Source organism: Garra rufa, chromosome 5, assembly GCF_049309525.1.
Source record: "Garra rufa chromosome 5, GarRuf1.0, whole genome shotgun sequence".
NCBI classification, from domain to species: Eukaryota; Metazoa; Chordata; class Actinopteri; order Cypriniformes; family Cyprinidae; genus Garra; species Garra rufa.
This window is the reverse complement of record NC_133365.1, coordinates 46,055,438-46,082,398: the sequence shown is the minus strand read 5'-3', so window position 1 is coordinate 46,082,398 and position 26,961 is coordinate 46,055,438. Positions and strand designations below refer to the sequence as shown.

At 33.1% G+C, this 26,961-nt stretch overlaps 1 protein-coding gene across 1 annotated transcript in view; it reads left to right on the top strand.

Annotated features, from left to right (window-relative positions):
• The window catches only part of LOC141334877 (coiled-coil domain-containing protein 60-like), a 35,019-nt gene extending 18,292 nt beyond the window's left edge, over window positions 1–16,727 (top strand). Inside the window, exons 6-14 of the mRNA XM_073840101.1 lie at window positions 77–181; window positions 5,139–5,229; window positions 7,076–7,301; window positions 11,110–11,197; window positions 12,737–12,820; window positions 13,746–13,883; window positions 15,112–15,273; window positions 15,600–15,789; window positions 16,620–16,727. Coding sequence (XP_073696202.1) covers window positions 77–181; window positions 5,139–5,229; window positions 7,076–7,301; window positions 11,110–11,197; window positions 12,737–12,820; window positions 13,746–13,883; window positions 15,112–15,273; window positions 15,600–15,789; window positions 16,620–16,727 — 1,192 coding nt within the window. The remainder of the gene's footprint in view (window positions 1–76; window positions 182–5,138; window positions 5,230–7,075; window positions 7,302–11,109; window positions 11,198–12,736; window positions 12,821–13,745; window positions 13,884–15,111; window positions 15,274–15,599; window positions 15,790–16,619) is intronic.
• The last annotated feature ends 10,234 nt before the right edge of the window (window positions 16,728–26,961 follow it).

Sequence of the window (26,961 nt, the reverse complement as noted above, 5' to 3'; positions counted from 1 at the left end):
TGCATTGGGTGTGTTTTTTACTTTATAAATATGATTTGCAATATGCATATGTTATCTTTTTTATCATCTTTCTTAGTGTGTGTGTATATCGTCAGCTGTGCTGTCTGAATTGGCTGCTAGAGGCTCTGACTCTAGAACGTTCTGGAAGACTTGGACCTGTTACCTTCTGTTGGGATCTCAGGTAAGTGTAAAACAAAACACAGTAGTGTTTGTGACCATTTTTAAAGGAGACCTATTATAGCCCTTTTTACAATATGTAATAAATACTCGGCTAAAAAACATTTTTTGGTTTTGATTGTTATGTCTATTGCACTGAAATAATGCATTTTAAAGCATATCAGTTTAAACTTCTGATATACAGTTTTCTGAGCACACACATTTGAAGCATGTACACAGAAAATGACACATGGCATGTGAGTACTAAGTACTTCTCTTTCATGTCTTATTGCACTTAAACTATCAAATACACACAGTTTATGTTAAAAACACAAATGAGTTACAAAAACAGTTGGTTATGTCTGTGAACATAGTGAGGCAACAGCGTAATACACATTAAATAAATCAATAAATCCACTGCTCTCTTGTCTCCTCTGAGGCTGGGGCTCTAAATAGTGCTCTGTGCTTGTTTGTGCAGCCAAAAACAGAACATCTAGCATGCTTTGCTTGAACTTTCACCATGGCGTTAAAGCTGGTACAGCATTGTCGCTTGCAAAAACACAATGCTTGTGTCGTGGGTGGAAACGTACAGATCAAGATCCACTTTATATGTCACGAGGGAAGCAAAATCTGAGCAGCTCGTTTTTTCACAAGCTTGCAGAGAAAGGCTGCTTACCAAAAAAAAAAAAAAAAGGTACTGGGTTGTTCTTTTTCACATTTTCTGGGTTGGTAGATGCATTGGGGACTCAATTATATCACTTAAACGTGTAAAAAGTTATATTTTTATGATCTATCACCTTCAAAGGTAAATTGTAAAGCACAACAGTTCCAATAGTTTTGGTTCCAGAATTAAATTATGAACTGTGTATTATTTATAACTTGTTACAAGTTCATACTCATCCTCATTACATTCCAGTAGCAACTGGATTAAACAAAACCTTCACACACAAGACAAATAAGCCTCAGTCAAAATTGTGTTTTAAAAAATTAAACAAATTAAAACATGCTCTGCCTTAATTAAACAGGCCAATATTTGACGAAGTCTTGCTCCTATTAAGTTGGTAGAATTCCAGCTGACGTTGAGAATTCAGTGCAGAATAGTAAACAAGATTTTACTGAGTTTGTCAGAGAATCATTGACTCACTTATGAGTTGCACATCACGCTGAGCCATGACCCGACTGTCCTAACAATGAACTCATTAAGATAGCGTCCTTTTCACCTGGGCTGACAGGAAGCTGTTGTGCTTTGCATGTAAAAGCAGCAAATATATATGTGAGCTTGTGGACACAAAATGCTTTGGCCTATACATTTTAATCTCCATAAGATATATATATATATATATATATATATATATATATATATATATATATATATATATATATATATGTATGTATATATATGTATGTGTATATATGTATATGTATATGTGACCCTGGACCACAAAACCAGTCATAAGGTTACATTTTACAAAACTGAGATGTATACAACATATGAAAGCTCAATAAATAAGATTTCTATTGATGTATGGTTTGTTAGGATTGGACAATATTTGGCCGAGATACATCTATTTGAAAATCTAGAATCTGAGGGTGCAAAAAAATGAAAATACTGAGAAAATCACCTTTAAAGTTCTCCAAATTAAGTTCTTAACAATGCATACTACTAATCAAAAATTACATTTTGATATATTTTTTGATATATTTATAGTAGGAATTTTACAAAAAATCTTCATGGAACATGATCTTTACTTAATTTCCTAATGATTTTTGGCATAAAAGAAAAATCTAGAATTTTGACCCATACAATGTATTTTTGGCTATTGCTACAAATATACCCCAGCGACTTAAGACTGGTTTTGTGGTCCAGGGTCACATATATAAAAACATGGTGTGATTATTTTGGGATTTAGCTGCAGTTGCTTTTGCTTTCAGTGGGTTTGTTTGTCATTTATCAGCCATATTTTTATTCACAGCATCTTTCAGAATCATTTCTGCATTGACCATCCCCATTGGAATAACCTAAAGTTAACTGCTTTGCTCAAGGGCACAACTGTGTTCTGGTACTTGAACTGGCTGTTCCAGGGTTTGAACCTGTAATCTTAAAATTACTAGCCCGAAGCATTCCCTACTAGGCCACCAGTGGTTTTAAAGGATTTTTGTGTGTTGAGACATTCCCATATACATTATAGACCATGTCGCTTAGGCTCCACAGCATTGCACATCTGTTTTTGTTGGTCAGTGGTCTTAAAGAGCATGATTTAACTACTTGCTTGCCTTCTTTAAATTAAAACAGACATTTAGAAACTGATGCATTGCAATGCAATGATCAAAAGTGACAGCAAAGACATGTATAATGCAACAAAAAGATTTCTAATTCAGATAAATGCTGTTTTAACGTTTTGTTCCTCAAAGAAAAAAAATGTATTTCCACAAATTAATTAATTATTTCTTGAGCACTAAATCAGAATGACTTCTGAATCATGTGACACTGACGTCTAAAGTAATAATGTTAAAAATTTAGCTTTGGCATCACAGGAATAAATTACATTATAAATATATTCAAATAGAAAACAGTTACTTTAAATTGTACTAATATTTCACATTATTCAATTTTTAACTGTATTTTTGAATACAATAAATGCATAATTGATCAAATTGATGAGCACAGTAGACTGCTTTCGAATACAAAATCAAGAAAAAACCTTGCTGACCCCAAAGTTTTTTAATGGTAGTACGGCATTTTGTACAGAGTAGTGCAATTATGGTACAATTTCGAGCACGCTTTTACACCTTTGTGTTCTGCTTGTTAGCACTGTGTGTCTGAATTCTTTTTCTGTATTTTAGGCAGGTGTAACCTCTTTCTCGAGTGCATGCTGGTTTAGTTTAATTGGTTTTATGTGCACGTAGTGATTGCGAACATGTCTGTTCGTGCATAAAATTGAGTTTAATACCTGAGAAATATAACACGAAATGTGCATCTTGTTTTAAACAGACATTAGAGCTGAAGTATGGGTGGAAGGTCTTCTATATAACATATTGTAGTGTGTAAGTAGTGTGTGGACTGACCCACACTAATACAGGCAACCAGACTGTGTCCCCTGAAGTCATGACCTAATTAGATTTCTACCATCATATTTTAAATTTCAAATGATATTTGAGGATACAAGCACTTGTGACCTATATAGTCTGATATTTTATGCATTTTGGAATTAGGGTTCACAGATTCATAATATTGCAGAGCCTGGCAGCCCCAGGTATAATATCACACTTAATATTTTAACTTGCTCACTCTCTCTTTCTCTGGGTTTTTATGCACTACACTTTTAAAAAATATTTCATTCAGCAAGGATGCAACTGCTTTTAATTTCGAAAATAATACATGTTTAGCAACAAATCAGCATATTAGAATGATTTCTGAAACATAATGAATTCTCTTCTGCTCACAAAGCCTACATTTGTTTGATCCAAAATACAGCAAAAGCAGAAATATTCTAAAATATTATTTAAAATAACTGCTTTCTATTTGAATATATTTTAAAATGTAATTTATTCATGCGATCAAAGCTAAATTTTCAGCATCATTACTCCAGTCTTCAGTGTCACATGATCATTCAGAAATTGTTCTAATATGCTGTTTTGCTGTTCAAGAAACATTATTATTATTATTATTATTATTATCATTTAGTATGGAAATTAATACTTTTATTTAGCAAGGATGCTTTAAATTGATCAAAAGTGATGATAAAGACCTTTATAATCTTACAAAACATTTCTATTTTAGATAAATGCTGTTCTTCTGAACTTTCTATCCATCAAAGAAACCTGACAAATTTCTACTCAGCTATTTTCAACATAATAATGATGTGACTGAAGTAATGTTGCTAAAAATTCAGCTTTGAAATCCGGAATAATTTACATTTTAAAATATATTCAAATAGAAAACAGTTATTTTAAATAGTAAAAATATTTCAGAATTGCACTGTTTTTGCTGTACTTTGGGTCAAATAAATGTAGGCTTGGTGAGCAGAAGAGATTTCTTTAAAAAACATAAAAAATCTTACTGTTCAAAAAACGTTTGATTGGTACAGTATTAAAATAGAAAACAGTAATTTCAAATTAATGTCACAATATTGGTGTTTTTACCATTTTTTTGATTAAATAAATACAGCCTTGGGGAGCCTAAGAGACTTTAAAAAAAAAAAGTTAAAATCAAACTTTTTGTACATTTAAATAAATGGCCTTTATACTTTTAAGAGAACATTTTTAAGTTTTCTCCTATAGTTTGAGGTATTATTAATCTTTGTACAAATACTGCAGGACAAGCTATGCACCAAAGTTTAATACTTGGGTTCAGGGGTTTGAACAAATCACTAATAGTAATACTTGCCTTAGCAATCACCTTTAATGAGATCCTACAGGAACAACATCAAATTGGAACAACAAGGATCAGAGTTAATGGAGAAATGATGAAACCACTGAATTTAGGCAGTGTTAAATAGAGAGATACAGGGGGAAAAGAGAGAGGAGAGAATTTAATCCTTCATCTCCTGGAGCTACAGGTTGGTTCAAGTGATGGACGGAGAGAGCGAGGCCAAAACAAATGGAAAAAGAGGGAGAGAGATTGTAAGAAGCGTCTCCTAGAAGAGCCTGGAGGGGCTTCTACCATCCCAGAATCCAATTTCCAATAAAGTGAAGCTTTATGGGAAAAAGGTACAGCACGGCAGAGAGCAGATATTACAAAAAATAATGAAACTTTATCAGCCGCCGTTAAGACCCGAGCTGGAAGGAGAGAGAGCTTGAGATGTGCGTGCTTGTTTTGCTCCGTCCTTCTATTTCTTACTGTCCTCTCAAGGTGACATATACAGTTTTGATAATATTCCAGGTTTGGCGAGCACATTATGAAGAGATCACGCAAATAATTAACATGTCAAGAATTTCTGTGTGTCTCTTTATCTGTCCTTCTCTCTCTCTGTATCTTTCAGGGACCCTGGAACGAGCAGAACCACGATAAAGAGGCTGAATAAGGAAAAGGCAATAGAGGCCAAGTGGGAGCAGTTTATCGGCCCGCCGAAGGTTTTCTCCTCCTAATCGGCTCTTTCACGCTGGAATGTTTGTGTTGCTGCGGCTCCGCTGGAGCTCTGTGAAGCACTGTGTTCTCCTTAAGCATGCCACTGGGGTTTAGACAAGTGTGCAACATTAGCTGCTTTCTGGAAGACACAGTAAATAAGCAAAGGGCTAATTACACCGTCTGTAGAAAGAAACTTGTTGAAACACCCATTCTGCACAACAATTATGTGGGGTGGCTTAATGGCTAAAAATCTGAGCTGGTTACCAAGTGGTGAGCTTTGAGTTTTCACCACTGTGGCCTTATTCAAAACATTTTGAGTGCTTCAATGGAATACTAGCATGCTGCATAGAATACACTCTATAGTCCAAAAATGTGACCCTGGACCACAAAACCAGTCATAAGTGTATAGTTTTGAAACTGAGATTTATACATAATCTGAAAGCTGAATAAATAAGCTTTCAATATTTGGTTGAGATGCATTTGTTTGAAAATCTGAAATCTGAGGGTTCAAAAAAATCTAAATATTGAGAAAATCGCCTTTAAAGTTGTCCAAATTAAGTTCTTAGCTATGCATATTACTAATCAAAAATTAAGTTTTGATATATTTACGGTAGAAAATTTACTAAGTGTCTGTATGGAACATGATCTTTACTTAATATCCTGATTTTTGGCATAAAAGAAAAATCATTACGCATACAGTGTATTTCTGGCTATTGCTACAAATATACCTGTGCTACTTAAAGGAGTAGTTCACTTTCAGAACAAAAATTAACAGATAATGCACTCACCCCCTTGTCATCCAAGATGTTTGTGTCTTTCTTTCTTCAGTCGTAAAGAAATTGTTTTTGACTGCCATTTAAAAGTTTGGGATCAAATTTTTTAGGTTTTTTAAAGATCCTTCAGTTTCTTAGGCTCATCAAGGCTATGTTTATTTATATACAGAAAAAAATTATCAAATATTATTGCAATTTAAAATAAAATAAAATATTTTTTTATATTAATAAAAATTAACAAAATAAATAACAAAAAAAATTATATTAATAAAATTTAATATAAAAAAGCTGAATTTTCACTGGCCATTACTCCAGTCTTCAGTGTCATATGATCTTTCAGAAATAATTTTAATATGCTGATTTTTTTTTTTATCAATGCTGAAAACAGTTGTGCTGCTTAATATTTTTTTGGAGCCTGTGATACTTTTTTCAGGATTCTTTAATGAATAAAAAGTTAAAAAGAACAGCATTTATTCAAAATAGAAATCTTCTCTAACAATATAAACGGCTTTACTATCACTTTTTATCAATTTAAAACATTATTAAAAGTATTAATTTCTTTCAGAGAAATAAAGAAAGAAAATATTTACTGACCCCAAACTTTGAACAGTAGTGTATATTGTTAAAATATTTATGTTTTAAATAAATGCTGTTCTTTTTAACATTTTATTCATCAAAGAATCCTAAAAAAAGTATCACAGATTCCAAAAAAAAAAATTAAGCAGCACAACTGTTTCCAACATTGACAATAAATCAGCATATTATGATTTCAGAAGGATCATGTACAATGAAGACTAGAGTAATGATGCTGAAAATTCAGCTTTGCATCACAGGAATCAATTCTATTTTTAAGTATATTAAAATAGAAAACCACTATTTTAATTGCAACAATATTTCACCATATTACAGTTTTTTTTTTCTGTATGTTTAATCAAATAAATGCAGCCTTGATGAGCAGAAAAGTCTTCTTTATAAAACATTAAAAATCTTACTGATCCCAAACTTTTGAACAGCAGTGTAACATTTCATTTTGGGATAAAATGTACCCTTGACATTCGCTTTTCTTCCTCTCCAACAGACACGGCATCTAACATCCAGGCCATTGCGTGTTTCTTCTGGGAGACATCAGACCTGGAAGACCTCTGCTCTCAGTGTGGTTTCCTCCTCAGTAACGGGGTCATCAGTGGGCAGCTTGTTGTCTTTGGCAGCGGCTCCAGATCACACCTGTGATGAGCCTGTTTACACCAAGGGCATCGAGGCTCTGAGCGTGCGAGAATCCGATTCTGATCCTTCATCATCAGAAAGTAGGTCACAGTGGTCAACCTTCAACTTCAATCATGAATCTGTCTGATTTACATGAGCTCTTCATAGCTTCATGATTTTATAAGTGGTTCAGGCATGCGAAAAGATGACAGTTTGACTGTTTTATAGGAATATTTGAGATGTTTTCAAAATCACTTCTGGGACTGTGATACATGGTATGCTGTTGATTGCCGCAGACAATTTCAACCCATCCACCAGTTTGTAGAAGCATATAATGGAAATCTAGCTACTAGGTGGACATGCAGCACAAATAAAACAATCAAACTGTTTGGAACAGTATACCCATAACATTGAATACATTAAACTGTCCTACAGTCTATTTATAATGACTTCATCTTATAAAATGGATAATTTTGGCTTTTTATACAATACATATATTCAACAGACCCATTATAGTCTATTTTACATTCAAATGTTTGGGGTCAGCAAGATTTTTCTGAAAGAAATAAGTGTTTTTATTCGGCAAAGACACATGAAATGGTGACAAAGACATTAATAATGTTATAAATTATATCTATTTCAAATAAATGCTGCAAATGAGCATTACAGTTTCCACAAAAATAATAAGCAGAACTGTTTTGAACATTGATAATAATAAGGGTTTTCTAGGTAGCGAATCAGCAACTCAGAATAACTTCTGAAGGATCATGTGACGCTGAAGACTAGAGTAATCGCTGCTGAAAATTCAGCTTTGCATCACAGGAATAAATTAAATTTCAAAATATATTAAAATGGAAAACACTTATTTTAAATTGTAATAATATTTCACAATATTAATGTTTTTACAATGTTTTTTTTTTTTTTTTTTTTCAAATAAATGCAGCCTTGGTGATTTAGCAAGGATGCCTTAAATTGGCCAAAAGTGATGATACACTTGATGAGACATTTATAATGTTACAAAATATTTCTATTTTAGATAAATGCTGTTCTTCTGGACTTTCCATTCATCAAAGAAACCTGAAAATAATAATAATAATAATAATAATAATAATAATACATGTTTTTTGAGTAGCAAATCAGAATATTACAATTATTTCTGAAGGATCACGTGACTGGAAAAAGTCAGCTTTGAAATTACAGGAATAAACATTAATTTTAAATAGTCAAAATATTTCACAATTGTACTGTTTTTGCTGTATTTTGCATTAAATAAATGCAGGCTTAGTGAGCAGAAGAGACTTCTTTAAAAAAAAACATTTAAAATCTTACTGTTCAAAAACTTTTGACTGGTGGTCTGTATATAGTCATAATTAAAAAAAAGAATTAAATAAATTTGAATGATTTTTTTTTTTAAAGAAAATTTGAAATCTTTAATTTTGGGATGAAATGTAATCAAATTAATCTGAAATATTATTAAAATATAACATTTGCATTTCAACTTTTTTTTACAGTATTTTTTTTACTGAGGAATAAGTCTCTCTCTCTCTCTCTCTCTCTCTCTCTCTCTCTCTCTCTCTCTATATATATATATATATATATATATGTATGTGTGTGTGTGTGTGTGTGTGTGTGTACCTGGTATTCATCACGTTATGGGGACCAAATGTCCCCACAAGGATAGGAATACCAGTAGATTTTGACCTTGTGGGGACATTTCTCAGGTCCCCATGAGGAAACAGGATTATAAATCATGCACAATGAGTTTTTTTGATGAAGTAAAAGTGTGCACAATCTCCTGTGAGGGCTAGGTTTAGGTGTAGGGTAGGTGTAGGGCCATAGAAAATACGGTTAGTACAGTATGAAAACCATTACGCCTATGGAATGTCCCCATAAAACATGTAAACCCAACATGTGTGTGTGTGTGTGTGTGTGTGTGTGTGTATAGTCATAATTTTAAAAAAAATTAATACATAAAACAAATAAATTTGAATGATCCTGAAAATAGCTTCAAAAATATTTGAAGTTTCTAATTCATTTTTGGAATTAAATTTATCCTTGACTTAATTTCAAAAATAAAAAGCAGAACTGCAGAATTGTTTTAAACATATATTCAAATATAAAACAGGTATTTTAAATATAGTGTTTTTACCAGATTTGTATATCAAATAAATGCAGCCTTGGAGAGCCTAAGAGACTTCTTTAAAAAAAGTAATAATCTTACCAACCCCCAAACAGTAGAAAACAGCTATTTTAAATTATAACATTTCAATTTTAACTTTTTTTTTTCTTTTTACAGCATTTTTTTTTTTTTTTTCACAAACTGAGGCACAAGTCAAGAATATTTTCAGTGGCAATTTACAACACAACAGAGCTGCTGTGAAATTGATACAGATAAACACACTCATGGATTCACAGCCTGAGTGACTTTCGCTGGTGTCTGGTTCTAGATGGGTGGAGCACAAAACAAGTGTTATCTGTTTCCCATCTCACTGCCAACTGAACTGTCACTTGCCTTGCTCTCACAATCACATGTAGCACATTGTCATGGCAACAGTGCATGCCATCATCATCATCATCATGCGCTTCAGTGCTGTGTGTTTGGCTCTCAGGACAAAGAAAGACAAAAACAGAATCCAGATTTGAGGTTTGATAAGGACACTTTCAGAAAAGCGTTTTGGTCAGCATGATAGTTTCTCTTCTATCCCCTTTTGGGAAAAGCTAGTTTGTGAGTGCAAATCTTTCTCTCTGTCAAGACAATGAATCTTTTTGAAGAATCCTTCCCTGGGTTTTAAAATGCACATATCTGTTGTGCTGTTTTCTGCTCCTGAGGTGTTTTGGGGCCATGTGGCAGGGGCCTAATGCACACTATAGGTGTCCTGCATTTTTCCGTGAAGATAATTAACTCAAATTCTCTAGACCCCACAGAGCAGATCAGAGAGAAATACTGAATCCTGATGAAAGCATGGGAGCTCGGCGATTCTTCCTTTGTTTTCGCACAGTCATTACTGTTTATTTCATTTCCTATAAACGAAATCAAAGGGCCTAATAAAGCTGTGCCAATTAATCGAGCGAGAAACTAATCCAAACGATTTAAGGGTGAAATCCAAGAGCTGGACTCTGAAGATATCCCTCTTTACTGGAGTTTTATTGTTGCTGGTTTAATTGGTTTTGGGATAAAACCTGCTGTGTGAGAATGTATTTGAGAATAATCACTGATGGGAGGAATCAGCGTGAACATTCATTATTTATTATGTAAGCTTATATAGACGTGATTTATCTCCCAATTTAATAACTCTATATATTATTAATAGATAATAAATCCAGATAACTGAAAATGACATCGTTATAGTTTCCTATTTATGAGGCATGAAGCCAGCCAATTTATTCAAGAGTTATGTCTTTTTTCATCTGTGTCACCAACAGCATCCTAGTTTATTTTGTGTAATGAAAACTTCATTTTTACTCAAGATTTATGTGTTTTGTCTCAGTTAATGAAGTGTTGTGTTTGAGGGAGATGATATTTTCGTAGTGATAAATCTGTTTGAATTGTTATTAGATGAATATACGGGCTGAATGTTAATTTTGGCTGTCATCTTCTGTTTACGTGGATGTGGTAGTAATTTCAGTGTGTAAAATATCTATCGAACAGCAGGGGGCGCGCTTGGATCATTTACACGTCCGTGCTACGACTAGTTAAAGAAATATGGTGGACATTACAATGGATATACTTACAGTTTGGCACAATATTAAAAAGATTAACAAACGAGAGTGTCTTAAATTAAAGAATAAATATCAGAACATACAATAGGACTGGTCTATTTATGTACTTTTAAACCGCCACAACTGGAAAGTTGCATTGGCTCGTTGTAAAACTTACAGCACAATTTATTTCATGTTGATATGTTTCAGATCTCCAGAAGTTCCTTCAAGAAATGTACCAGAGTGTTCCTAAAACCTGCTGTACATCTGATAAACAACTCACATCTGCTCCAGACAGGTAAACTAGCAACTACTGTTGTAAGACTGTACTATATTTGGGGAGAACAGTCACATATGTTCTTCTGTGTGTATGGTATTCCCTATAAACACCAAATGTTCCCACAAGTATAGTAATACCAGAAAATGTTGACTTTGTTAGGACATTTCTTTGGTCCCTTATGAGGCAACAAGCTTAGAAATCATATAGAATTAAGTGTTTTGAAAATCTGAAATAGCAGAAAGTTTTGTGTGAGAAGCAGGGTAAGGGGATAGAAAATACAGTTTGTACAGTATAAGAACTGTTGTGTCTATAAAATGTCCACAAAAAATGGAAACCAGCGTACAGTTAAAGTCAAACGTTTACATACACCTTGCAGAATCTGCAAAATGTAAATTATTTTACCAAAATAAGAGGCATCATTCAAATGCATGTTATTTTTTATTTAGTACTGACTTGATTTCACATAAAAGAAGTTTACATATAGTTCACAAGAGAAAATAATAGTTGAATTTATAAAAATGACTTTAGCTAAATGATCCACAGATGTTTTTTTAGTGATCGTTGTTCATGAATCCCTTGTTTGTCCTGAACAGTTAAACTGCCTGCTGTTCTTCAGAAAAATGATTTGGTTTTGCAGCATTTTTGTGTATTTGAAACCTTTCCAGCAATGACTGTATGATTTTGAGGTCCGTCTTTTCACACTGAGGACAACTGAGGGATTCATGCAACTATTACAGAAGATTCAAACGCTCACTGATGCTTCAAAAGGATGCATTAAGAGCCAAATTGAAGATCAGGGTAAATTTAACTTATTTTATCTTCTGGGAAACATGTAAGTATCTTATGTAGCTTCTGAAAGGCAGAACTAAATAAAGAAATATGATATTTAAGCAAAAAAAGAAAAACGTACACATCTTCATTCTGTTTCAAAAGTTTTCACCCCGGCTCTTAAAGCATGGTTTTCCCTTCTGGATTATTTTGCTTGTTCTAAGCAAAAACTCACTTCATTTTGACTTTTTTTTTTTTTTTTTTTTGTGTGTGTGTGAAAAGATCATTTTAAATTTTACTTCTCTAGGTAATCCCTCTTGATTTAAAAACACAAGACAATAAATCTAAGTAAGAAAAGTATTTTTTTGCAGTGTAGTTGTATATGAGTCCCTTAGTTGTTCTCAGTGTGAAAAGATGGGTCTCAAAATCATACAATCATTGTTGGAAAGGGTTCAAATACACAAAAATGATGAAAAACCAACTATTATTTTCTCTTGTGGACTACACATAAATGTCTTTTATGTGGAAAAACCTTATTCCGGTAAGTACTAAATAAAATAATAATAATATGCATCCCTCTTATTTTGGTAAAATAATTAACATTTTGCAGATTCTGCAAGGTACGTAAAGTTTTGACTTCAACTCTATGTGTATGGATTTGTAGCTTTTTTGTATATCGTTGGTTATCAGATCATTTGATTGTTATGTGAGAATGTGATGACCAATCTGATTGCTGTGATCCATTTATTGCTGGATTTCATGTGACCAATTGTCTCCTTTATGTTACAGTGATATGTCAATCAAAGTCCAACCTGAGAGCGAGACACAGCCAAACACAGCTGGAGAAAAGACAGTGTCTCAGAGAGTGAAGAGGTATATCTGCTGTTCCCAGAATTGCTGTGTTAGGAATTACTAAAATGATCATCAGGTCATTTTAGGTCATTTGTGAAAGCATGGAAACAACTCTTTAATACTCATCAAGGCTGCATTTGAATAAATAAAAAAAAAATACAGTGTGTCATACTGTGAAATATTTTTACAAATTAATCTGATTTCTATTTTAATATATTGTAAAGTTTTATTTATTCCTGTGATGGCAAAGCTGAACATTCAGAAGTCATTCAGCAAGATGCTGCTCATTGAATATTACTTATCAATTATAAAAACATTGAAAATAAGAACAGCACTGAAAATAAATACACTTTACTTAACTTTACTGTCACTTTTGACCAATTTAGTGCATCCTTGCTAAATAAAAGAGACAAAATTGAAAAAAAAATGACATTACTGCTTATCAAGATAATATTTTGTTCATAAAAAGCAGTGACGCTTTGCACATAAAAGTGTAGCTGTAGACTTAGGCAGATTACACATGAACTTATCTGTTACTTACGTAATATTACTTAATCCTTCCAAACAATGTGTTGCTTTGTAACTCGCATATCAAGGACTAGTACACAGCTTTAGGCCTTTTGCATTGACCTTTACTTTAAACTCCACCTACCATAGTAAGCTATAGATTACAGACAGTTTGTGGGAAGTAAACAGCATGGTTCATTGTGCAACAGCCTTCGTCTCTCATGCCTTGTCCTAGCTGTTGTGCAAAAGCGTGCAGGCAGGGTGTAGTCCCATCTGAAAATGCTCCATAGATTTACTGTTCCATCCCAATGTTGTCTTACCGTCTGATGCACCGCTGTATGTCCCTCACATGTGTACTGCTCATGTAAAGGCATCTTTGTTGTGTACACAAAGAAATCACTATTATATTTCTTTTTATTGCTCTCTTGTGTTTTATTAGTTCCCCTGCCAGAAGCTTAGCCACTAACCAACTCATCCACAAGACAGAAGCCATGTTGAGTGGGAAAATGGCATCTTTTGCAGACAAAGCAGAAGAGTTAACATTTAAGTTATCTGATGCTCTCGACCGCTGTGCCAAGTGAGTTATTTTTTCCACCACACTGGGAAATAAGGAATCTTTTTAATTATACACTACCAGTCAAAGGTTTTTTTTTTCTTTAAAAAGTCTCTTCTGCTCACCAAGCCTGCATTTTTTTGATCAAAAGTACAGCAAAAACAATTTTTGAGAAATGTTTACTATTTAAAATAACTGTTTTCTATTTGAATATATTTTTAAAATGTAATTTATTCCTGTGATTTCAAAGCTAAATGTTCAGCATCACTACTCTAGTCTTCAGAGTTTCATGATCCTTCAGAAATAATTCTAATATGCTCATTTGCTGTTCATTTTATTATTATTATTATAAATATTTGAAAAAATAAATATTTTGAGTATATTTTTTCAGGATTCTTTGATGAATAGAAAGAACAGCATTTATCTCAAATAAAAAGCTTTAGTAACATTATACACTGTGCCATTGAAAAGCTCGCGGTCAGTAAGATTTGTATTGTTTTCAGCAAGAATGCTTCAAATTTATCAAAAGTGATGATAATAATGTATAATGTTATAAAAGATTTCTATTTTAGATCAACGCTGTTCTTCTGGACTTTCTGTTCATCAAAGAAACATGAAAAAATTCTACTCAGCTGTGTTCAACATAATAATAATAAATGTTTTTTATCAGTAATTCAGAATATTAGAATCATTTCTGAAGGATCATGTGACTGAAGTAATGATGCTAAAAATTCAGCTTTGAAATCAGAGGAATAAATAACATTTGAAATTGTATTAAAAAAGAAAACAGTTATTTTAAATAGTCAAAATATTTCTGTTTTTGCTCTACTTTGGATCAAATAAATGCGAGCTTGGTAAGCAGAAGAGACTTCTTTCAAAAAAAAAACATTAAAAATCTTACTGTTTAAAAATATATGACTGGTAGTGTATATCACACTTTTCATTAAGTTTAACTACTAAAATAATTTAAAAAATAGTATCAATAACAAATAAAATTACAAAAACACACCACCAATTACTTACTTTAAATTGAAAACAGAAAATACCAAATAAAAAAACTATTAAAAAACCTATATATATATATATATATATATATATATATAAAACATCAACCCCAAATACTATATCTGCTTAAAAAAATCTAAATAAAACAAGAAAACCTCTTACAGTATCTCAGCTATAATAATGTGAAACATGTGAATATCTCTCCATTTATTTATTTATTTTTCTCTCTTACTGTTGCTCTTGCTAGGAAGAGATGGGAATTTGGTGTCCAGAGATACCGGTCTCTTTGTAACATGCTGTCCCATGGACGAATCCGTTCTGCTGTGACCTCCAAAACCTCTGTGATCTCTCCAAGACCACCAGATTCAAACATCCCTGACAACACTGAGGATCCATACAGCACTCAGTGGTGCGTGTATGTTCAGTGAATGTTTAATGGTCTGCGTCACTTCCAGTCCTCCAGAGAACACGGATGCAAAACCACTTAATGTGCTGTGTGTGTGCGTGTGTGTTTGGCAAATATTAACGTTAATGACCCTACAGGATACTTGCAGGTGCAAGAGCATGTGTGTGTATATGCATTCAACATTGCTGTTTATATAACATCACACTAACACAGTTCTTGTGTGTGTGTGTGTGTGTGTGTGTGTGTGTGTGTGTGTGTGTGTGTGTGTGTGTGTGTGTGTGTGTGTGTGTGTGTGTGTGTGTGTGTGTGTGTGTGTGTGTCTAATGAAGGCTCTCTGCGTTGCTCAGTAATCTGGCCCCCATCAAACACTCAGACAGAAGGGTGGCATGCTTGTTGGAGAAGCTGAGTCGATTTACAGAAGGCCAAAGGCTGCAACTTCACCCACACAACTTCCTGAGGATCTTAAACTCCCTCCAGCCGTGGGAGCTCTGCTGTCCCGATCTGTGTGTGGCTATAGAGGTACTGACTCAGTTCACCCAAAAAGGAAAATTCTGTCATTAATTACTCACACTATTGTTCCAAACCAGTAAGACCTTCGTTCATCTTCGGAAATTAATTGAGATATTTTTGATGAAGTCTGAAAGCTTTTTGACCCTGCATAGACAGCAATGCAACTGACACGTTCAAGGCCCAGAAAGGTAGTAAGGACATCATTAAAATAGTCCATGTGACATCAGTGGTTTAACCGTAATTTTATAAAGCTACAAGAATAAATTTTGTGCCAAAATAAACCAAAATAATGACTTCATTTAACAATTTCTTCTCTTTTGTATCTGACAGATTCCTTTTTAGATCAGCATGGCCGTGTATTTGGCTTTTATCAGTGTGATAATGATCTTGTCAGAGATAAATACGTCAAATAATTTTTATGAGGTGTTATCATCAGCTTGCTTCAAAAGTATTAAGCCGTCTAGCATACAAACAAACCCTACTTAGTGACTGCATCACTGATTTTACCATCTTCCAATGGCATGCTGTTTTATGCCATTTTCTTGATTTTTTTTTTTTTTTTTTCACCATAATATGTTTATAATTATTTAGGTTTTAGATTTCAGGTGTCTCAGCTTCCTTCTAATTGTAACTGCCAAAATGTTGCTGACCCCCTCGAATCATGTCCAGACAGGATGCCGGCAACAACCAGCCATTTGAGCCATATAATGACGGATTATCCAGTGTGTAATAAGCTATTGTCAGGAACTGGGAGGATAGGGTGCTAGCGGCTGGTCATTACGAGAAGTGCTCTTTTATCTTTCTCTCTGTGTGTCTCTCTTTCTCCCTGTCATTTGCAGATAGTGAGGCTGAATGTGGTAAAGATGCCCAAAGCAGAGTACGACTCGTGGTTATACAGCAGAGTCAACCAATCACAGACCACCAAGAGTGCAACACATAACCTGTAATTCACTCTCTCTTTTGTCTTTTTGTATTTTTTTTTAAAGCAGTCAGGTGATCTAAGTAATATGTTACCCAAAATCAAGAGTAAAAATAAGAAATATGTTAACATAATATTATAATATAGAAATATAAGATACAGTTGAAGTCAAACTTTTACATACACTTTGCAGAATCTGCTAAATGTTAATTGTTTTACTGAAATAAGAGGGATCGTGCAAAGTAAGTAATTTTTTTTAGTACTGACCTGAATAAATTTTCACACAAAAGTCGTTTACATATAGTCCACAAGAGAAAATAATAGTTGAATTTATAAAAATTACCCCGTTCAAAAGTTTACATACACTTGATTCTTAATACTGTGCTGTTAGTTGAATGATCCACAGCTGTTTTTTGTTTAGTGGTAGTTTTTTATGAGTCCCTTGTTTGTCCTGAACAGTTAAACTGTCCACTGTTCTTTAGAGAAATCCTTTAGGTCCCACAAATTCTTTGGATTTTTAACATTTTTGTGTATTTGAACCCTGTTCAAACAATGACTGTATGATTTTGAGATCCATCTTTTCACACTGAGGATGGCAGAGGGACTCATATGCAACTATTACAGAAGGTTTAAGCGTTCACTGATGCTTCAGAATAAAACATAATGCATTAAGAGATGGGGGGGGGGGGGGTGTATTTGAAGATCAGGGTAAATTTAACTTATTTTGTCTTCTAGGAAAAATGCAAGTATATTCTCTAGTTCTGAAGAGTAGTACTAAATGAAAGAAATGTGATATTTAGGCAAAATAAGAAAAATGTACACATCTTCATTCTGTTCAAAAGTTTTCACCCCTGATCTTGGTGCATCGTGTTTCCTTATGAAGCATCAGTGAGCGTTTGAATCTTCTGTAATAGTTGCATATGAGTCCCTCAGTTGTCCTCAGTGTGAAAAGATGGATCTCAAAATCATACAGTCATTGTTGGAAACGGTTCAAATAAATGCTGCAAAACTAAAGAATTTGTGGGACCTGAAGGATTTTTCTGAAGAACAACAGGCAGGACAAACAATGGACTCATGAACAACAATCACTAAACAAAACCAAAAAAAACAGCTGTGGATCATTTAGGTAACAACACAGTGACTTCAACTGTGTGTAAAGTATATTATATTGCCTTTCTTATAGTAAAATGTGATAATAGTATATAGTAAAATATTACATTTACATTTATTTATGCAGCAGAAAATTGTTTTTGTACTTTTTGCATTGACATTATTTTAATAACTGTTCACTTCATTTAGTTACATATCAACAATTTGTTATATTATTTTTTTCCCTTTTCTTTTACAGTTGTAAAATGACATTTTAAATTCTATTAAAAGTGCTCTCAATTTTATTTAATAATCATTTTATTTTATTTATCATAATTTCATTGATTAATAATTATTACATTTTAATTACTGAATAAGTTTATTATTAATTATTAAGTAGATTCACTATGCAGTAATAAAAATCACACTGTCTGGACAAGAAAAAAATAAAGATAATACAACAAATTCGGTCTGATTTATGAATATTTCAGGCTTCAATAATTCAGAAACAATGTCACAATGCAAATCTTGGTGGTACAGAAAATTGTTATGCTGATTTATTACTTTTATTATCAATGTTGGAAACAGTTGTGCTTCTTAATATTTTTTGGAACCTGTGATTCTTTTTTCAGGATTCTTTGATTAATAAGAAGTTAAAAAGAACAGCATTTATTGAAAATCTTTTCTAATATAAATCTTTAAGACTGGAATAATAATGCCGAAAATTCAGCCTTGCATCACAGGAATAAAATACATTTTCAAATATATTCACAAAGAAAACAGTTATTTAACATTAAAATAAATAAAAAAAAATTTTTAAATCTGGATTTTTTTTATTTAAATAAATGCACTCTTGATGAAATATGTCAGGCTGTGAACTTCATGTCCGTTTTTATGAATTTCTATCAATATCTTCAAAATATTACACATCTCATTTCACAATATTTTAGTGTTGTTGTGCACGGGTTTCATGTTCTGTCACTTTTCTGTTTGTTCCAAAGCACATTTGGAGTATATCTCAAGGGGTAATAAACTTTCTGAGTCATTCCTGTAAGAGTTATTTTACTGGCACTACTGAAAATAAACCTTCAGTCACCCATGGCAGACATCCATGTGTTTCTTCTATCGGTTAAAGCGCTTCGCCAACACAAACAGCACTAATCCATCTCTACATACTCATCCCACTCAGTTCATGTTCCTCATCAATATTAAAAAAAAGTCATGCTGAGTAGGGCCAAATATTATGACAGTTTAAAAAAGTTAGGAATATGTCATTGGAACTTTTTTTGGTTTCATTCTTTCTGGCACTATTTAACAAATAAACCACTTCTGATAATCTTGTCATGCTTATCGCGTCATGACCCGTGTGTGTGTCCTTTTAAAATCAGCCAAGTTTTAGGTATAAAGCAGAATTTCTTATCCACCCTGATAAGCTATCCTGTTTTTCCTCTGTTGAGAGAAACTCTGGGGACAAAGTTCAACCAGGGGGGTGATGGGTAAAGCAAGGGGAGGTGTGCTGTTTTCCAGACATTTCTAGAATGCCTCAGCGTCTGTGTCCGGGACACATCTCCGCCTCTTTCAGGATTGCAGGATTTCTGTGGATTGCATTATACTTTTCCTTTTCACAAACACGTTAGTTGTTGCATTATCTTTGTTATTCCAAAGGGATGCAACAATTTAGCAATTTTTGTAAGATTGTGTTTTCAAATTAACCAGATTGAGCAACATAAGAGATAGTGTGTGTGTGTGTGTGTGTGTGTGTGTGTGTGTGTGTGTGTGTGTGTGTGTGTACCTGGTATTCATCACATTGTGGGGACCAAATGTCCCCACAAGGATAGGAATACCAGTAGATTTTGACCTTGTGGGGACATTTCTCAGGTCCCCATGAGGAAACAGGCTTATAAATCATACACAATGAGTTTTTTTGATGAAGTAAAAGTGTGCACAATCTCCTGTGAGGGCTAGGTTTAGGTGTAGGGTAGGTAGGGGTGATAGAAAGTACGGTTTGTACAGTATGAAAACCATTACGCCTATGGAATGTCCCCACAAAACATGTAAACCCAACATGTGTGTGTGTGTGTGTGTGTGTGTGTGTGTGTGTGTGTGTGTGTGTGTGTGTGTGTGTGTGTGTGTGTGTGTGTGTGTGTGCGTATGTGGGCGCTCATCTACACGATTGTTTGTCTGCATGAGTGCCGAGAAGTGAAGTCTGTCCTTGTGCTCTACCACAGTTTTGTTTCTTTTGAAGGAAAATTCCATATTTACTCTTCAATTACCAGCAGCTCCCTCCAAATATAAACCGGATGGAAAGTTGACCTGACATTATCTGCAGTCACATGATATAATGAACTTTAAACCTGGAACATCTTTTTCATTTACTAAAAAATAAAAATAAAAATCTAAAAGAATTCTAATGTTTCTTGAGAACCAAATCAGCATACATTCTCATTCAGAATAAAATACATTTTAAAATAAATTAAAATAAAAAGCAGCTATTTTAAATAATATTACTTTTCACTGTGTTTCTGATCAAATAAGTGCAGTCTTTGCGAGCATAACAAAGGGGGAAAAAATCCTTCAAAAGGACTTGGTAACTATCTAAATTAAAAATACACAACCAGTCAAAAGTTTTTTATGTTTTTAAAGAAGTCTGTTCTGCTTACTAAGCCTGCATTTAATTGATCCTAAGTACAGCTAAAAGAGTACAAATTTTAAATGTTGTTACTATTTAAAATAATTGCTTTGATATCAATAATATTATGTTTTAAAATGTAATGTGTAATGTAATTTTAGCATCATTACTCCAGTCACATAATCCTTCAGAAATCATTGAAATATTCTAATTTGTTGCTCAAATATTTATTAATATTTTATAATTATTTCATAAATATTTATTATGCTGCGTAGAATTTTCTTCAGGTTCCTTTGATGAATAGAAAGTTCAGAAGGACAGCATTGATCTGAAATAGAAATTATAAATGTCTTTCAGTTTAAAGCATCCTTGCTAAATAAAAGTATTAATTTCAATCATTTATTTCCCCCCAAAAAACAAAATTATACTGGCTCCAAGCTTTATATAGTGTATAATGTTACAAAAGCTTTTTATTTCAGATAAATGCTGATCTTTACAATTTTCTGTTCATCAAATAATCCTGAAAAAATGTACTGTTTTAAATATTGCTAATAATAATAAAAAAATGTTTCTTGAACAGCAAATCAGCATATTAGAATGATTTCTGAAGGATCATGTGACACTGAAGACTGGAGTAAGATGCTGGCAATTTAGTTTTGATCACAGGAATAAATTACATTTTGAAATATTTTTTAAAAAGAAAACAGTTATTTTAAATAGTAAAAACATTTCAAAATTTTACTGTTTTTGATTAACTTTGGATCAAATAAATACAGACTTGGTAAGCAGAAGAAACATGAAAAATCTAATTAAAATCTTACTGTTCAAAAACTTTTGATTTAGATTGAATTAGATTTTTTATATATATATATATATATATTTTATTTAAGGTAGTGCTTATTTGAAACAAAAACAAAAATATAGTTTAAACAAAATGATTGTTATTACTGTAAAAAAAACAAAATATTTAATATAATTTTAATATACTACCATTATCATTTTTACTTCAATCTAGTACATTTATCATGTGGCTCCTTTCGAATAAAAAATTATTTTAGATTTCTAATAGGAACCCGCATTTTAAAAATAAATATATAAATAAAACATAAAAGTTTTAGGAATCTATGTACGTTATTGGAAAAGCCTGTCAGGCAGCATTTCTGCAAAAGTCGTTATGACACAATGAGTGTGTTCTGTGTACACTGTGATGGTCTTGACCTCTCTGATGGTGTCATGTGTCACAGCGGTGATGTAAACATGACATCAGTGAGGTCACTTTGACCTGACCCTTGGATCAGCCCTTAGGACCCAATACTGAAATACAGAACTGGAGCTTAAATTGAATAAGTGACTGTATATATACATTAACACATTGTATGACATTTTTATTGGCCTTTCATAGGCATCAGGTGTTAAAATATGACTTCAAAGTCCATCTTGTCTCAAACAAGTCTACACAGGAGACAATGTGTCAGTTTAATGAGCGTTTTTTTTTTTTTCTTGTATGAATAATACCACGCATTAACCGCAGTGAGTAGAGACGTCAAGAGCACAGGAAACTAAACCTCACCAAAAATGTATTTGACTTTCTGTGTAAAGCATAAAATCGGAGATGGTTTTGTTTCAGTCTGAGCTTGTGTGGTTTTCTTGGTGACCATTTGGTGTCTGCATATCTTTATTTGATGTTCAATTTCAAACAGAGATAATCACAGTTTGTCCTTCTGGTAGATTAAGGAAGTTTATTCATGCATGCCCCAACTAGAAAACCTGGTTTTTAATCTTTACTGGAAAACTTGTATAATTAATTCTTCCTGCTTCCTTCAGTTCTGTAGTGCTGCAATCTACGGTAAAATACCGAATGCACACCTTAACTAACCTAAAAGTGAATTTGAATTTTCAGATGAATAAACAAAATTTGTATGTCTAGTCCTGTATGGCGCATATAAATATCTATAAATATTAGAACAATTAGTATCAGTAAAAAAGGGGCAAAATAGCAAGATAAATTTGATTTCAGTGTCATATTCAGGGTTGCCAGGTCATATCATTGACAAAAACAATATTTTAAATGTTTAAAAAAGAAATCTGTGCTGTGATGAATAAATTCCATAGGAATAACATTTATTTGAAATATACTTTTTAAACAATCTGAAAGTGTTTTAGATAAATTATCTGTCATTTTAGATCTAATACTTTTAAATAATTAATTATATACTTTCTAACAATGTGAAAGTGTTTTAGATAGATCTAAAACGACAGATAATTTAATACTGCAGATACACTGTGTTGCTTGTAAATACACTATTGTTATCACAACCACAGTTGGCATGTATGTTTACATAAAAATGTCAACTGTTGCCCTCAACCATGAAACAAAAAATTTACTTTGGGTGTGAAAAACACTGATTTGGCAACCCTGGTCTTGTCTTATCTTCCTGGGCATTGACTGTTGGCTAGTGAGTACTACAGCTTGTGGTTGTGTGAACTTTGACCTTCTCTTAAATGTTTTAATAGTGAATGAATATACACGGTTTAGTTTAAATAAAATTTGAACAAATGTCTTTATTAGTTATCCAAGCTGATTAAAGACTCAAAATCATTGCATAGCTTGCTATTGTTGTCTAGGCATGATGCAACCTCATGCTCTTTCTGCAGGGATGTAGTTGTGTTGTGGCGATAATGTCTGATTTGATGATATGAGCTGTCACATGTTCAGGAAGTGAAACTATGGCAAGAGCAGAATGTGGTTTAATCAGTCTTTACCTCTCTCAGTTAATACCGACTAAACGGCATGCTGCCTCAACCATGAAATGGAAGGTGTAATTGTTAAATTAGCAGCTAAAAGATAACAATTCAATCCCAAAAGAGATCAAGATGAACACCTTATGAGGGTTGCTCCAGAGAGACTATGCTTGGCATTTGTACACCACTGACAGGCCCAAATGGATTCTAAACAGAATTCTGTGTGTTGATTGTGGGGCAGCATTTGTAGAGTTCATTGTAGTGCTTTTACTCTTAGCAAACAAACGTGTAAAACACAGGGATTGTGTATGGATGTGTACAGAAATGGCATGTCTTTAATTCTGTGGGAATTAAGTATTTTAACGTAATTCTGTAAGTGCAGTATTCATGTATTTGGCTTCAGCAGTTAGCAAGTAATAAAGAAGTGCATTTTTGTATCTCTTTACTCGCTCTAGTGATTAAAAACAAAGACAATATAAAATAATAATCTGATACAGAATACTGATCGTGATTTTTCCGCTCAAGTTAAAATTTTTGGAACTTGTGGAAGATGTGATTTTGCATCGCCTGTTGCAAATGTGTGTCTATTCATGTCTTTGCATTGACTTTGTCTGTAATGTACTCACACAAATAATTAAATTCACTTTTGGTGTGAGCACACCATATGTGACGAAACAGCTCAAGTAACAAAAAGGGGTTTTAACTGTTTTTTTCTTGCATGGTTTTTCTCTGTACTTTCTTAAATAATCTGGTTTTCATTAAATGATTTTAACTGGATTTAATTGGTTTTTAGCTGTTTTTTTTACTAAATCAGCTGTTTTTAGCTGTTTTTTACTAAATTAACTTTTAGCTGGCCTTTTTTTTAAACAGCTGCTTTTAGCTGGGTTTAGCTATAGTTTTCGCTAAATGGACTGGTTTTAGCTGGTTTTTAGCTGTTTTTCAGCAGTTTTTTTCTATAATTAAAGCTTTTCAAACTACTTCAAACTTTCTGGCTAGGCTTTTCCAACTTAAAGTTTGTCTACAAACTTTTCAGTCTAGTTCAGGGTTATTATAGTTAACAAACAATTACCTTTTTTTTTACTTTAAATAATATAAATTGTAACTGAAATTTAAAAAATCATCTAGCAACTTTTTTTAGTTTAACTTGATGTACTAAAATAATAATAAAAACTATTTTAAAAAATAAACATGACAAAACACAACTAAATTACTAAACCTAACAAAATTAAAACGTAAAATAATAAACATTAATTCAAAATATTAATAAAAATAATAAAATATAATTATAATAATAATTATAAAGAAATATTATATATATATTATAAATAAATAATATAAATATATAAATACTGATTATTTATTATATATAAATACTGATTATTTTTGTTCACAACATACAGCCTAAATCACAAAATTCATATTATATTTTGTGTTGTTTTTTTTTCTGGAGTGCTCTTCTTCTATCACCCTTTTTTTTGCGCATTGAAATGCCAAATTTTGAATAAAATTCCCTTAATTTGCAAAAAAGTTTTTACACTTGCTTGAGGTTTTTTTGATGTGCGAAAAAGAGTTAATGTGAAGAATTGGAGATGAAAAGGCATTTGCCAAAAATTCCACCTTGCACACCAAAAAAGTCATGTGACTTTGCGCTATATGCGACAGCATAACCTGACTAACCAGCGGACTAATCTCATTGCACAGCATCGTTTAAGTATTTCTGTATAACTGCCTCTCAGTGTCTGCTCGCTCCAAGGTGCAAGTAATTTATTATAAATGAAAATTATTATATTCAGTGACTTCTCCTACTTTTCTTAATGATATATAGTGCCGGTTTATCAGGAAATGCTGATTTTGTTCTCTTTGACACTGATGGAAACTGAGCTTATTGGCAAACGTTACAAGATATTCCAAGTTGAATTTGCAACTTTGGATGGAAACCCGGCTAGTGTGAAATAGACTCTGAATATTATCACATGTATGGCTCAGGTGATATACACAAAAATATTTTCAGAACTAAGTACTCTCGAAGGCAAGATGGCAGATGGTTTCATGTGCAGGTCAAGCAGCTGCCATTGAGGCAAAGGTGAATGGTGATGTTCACGGATAGCTTTTACCAGTTATTTTATAACTCTGTCAGCCTAACCATAAGTTGTCCTGGTGTTTTTTTAAGTGTCTCCTAAATAAGTAACCACCAATTAGCCAAATAGCAGGGTAGGTATGTTTGCCGTTAGTTTTCATGTGGGTTTTATAATACTGGTGCATTGTTGCATAACTTTATTAAGACATTCTGAAATAAAATAGAACACTTAGAACTAATATGTGACCCTGGACCACAAAACCAGTCTTAAGTCGCTGGGGTATATTTGTAGCAATAGCCAAAAATACATTGTATGGGTCAAAATTATTGATTTTTATTTTATGCCAAAAATCATTAGGAAATTAAATAAAGATGATGTTCCATGAAGATTTTTTGAAAAATTCATACTATAAATATATCAAAATGTAATTTTTGATTAATAATATGCATTGTTAAGAACTTAATTTGGAGAACTTTAAAGGTGATTTTCTCAGTATTTTGATTTTTTGCACCCTTAGATTCCAGATTTTCAAATAGATGTATCTCGGCCAAATATTGTCCTATCCTAACAAACCAGACATCAATAGAAAGCTTATTTATTGAGCTTTCATGAGATGTATACATCTCAGTTTTGTAAAATTTAACCTTATGACTGGTTTTGTGGTCCAGGGTCATAGTCTTTGTTTCTGAGAACACAGAAAGCATGAGTTAAGAAATATAGGAAATGAGTGTAGGTTTCCAGTGAATGGAGAGTGAGACAAAGCTGTCTTGTCTCGGTTATGCTTCCTGTTTTGGTCATCTCGTTGGTCATGCCGACGTGGATGGTGTTGACACCTTCCCCCACACTCACACTTACTCATATACACACACACACATACTAATTTTACACCAAGTCTGTTTTAAGAGGGCACATGTGGACATTGTAGAAAGGCAGTTTACAAGTACAGATACACTTGAAAGGTTCTTTATTGGCATCAGTGGTTCTGTGAAGAATCTTGAACATCCATGGAACATTTAAAATGTAGAAAAGGTTCTTTACAGCCAAAAAAGTTTTTTGGGATTTTTAAAATGTTCTTTAAAATGGTTCTTTTAGGAACAAGGTTCATTGCGAAGCCAAAAATGGTTCTTCTATGGCAGGGGTCCCCAAACTAAGGCCCGGGGGCCGAATGCGGCTCGCCCCCACATTTGGACCGGCCCTCTGAACAATGCCAGAGACATATTTTGAAAATGTAATTTTAAATATGTTTTCCTTATATCATGTCGGTATTTGATAATAAAGGTTGGCTTTCAAGCAAAAATTTCCCTTAGTTATTAACATAGCCTGATTATTTGCTAAATTCACCAACAGAATGGTACATTCAACGTAATGTGTCATCGCGATTGAACAGGTGATGTGCGAGCCAGCTAGAAAAATCAGAGCGATGACAAAATGACTCAATAGCATTTGAGGTGAAACTAGCACTGCTTATGGGACAAGTGCAAAAGCAAGACTTCACTCATCTCCCAGTTACCCAAAGTTTTTCAGCTGAGAACCAGTTGAAAAGTCAGTTGAAGCGCTGAAAATGCTGAAGGCGGAATTTAACGTTCGATTCAAAAAACACAGTGGACCAACACCAGTGGATGACATTGCACCCCAAATCATCACAGACTGTGGAAACTTAACACTGGACTTCAAGCAACTTGAGCTATGAGCTTCTCCACCCTTCCTCCAGACTCTAGGACCTT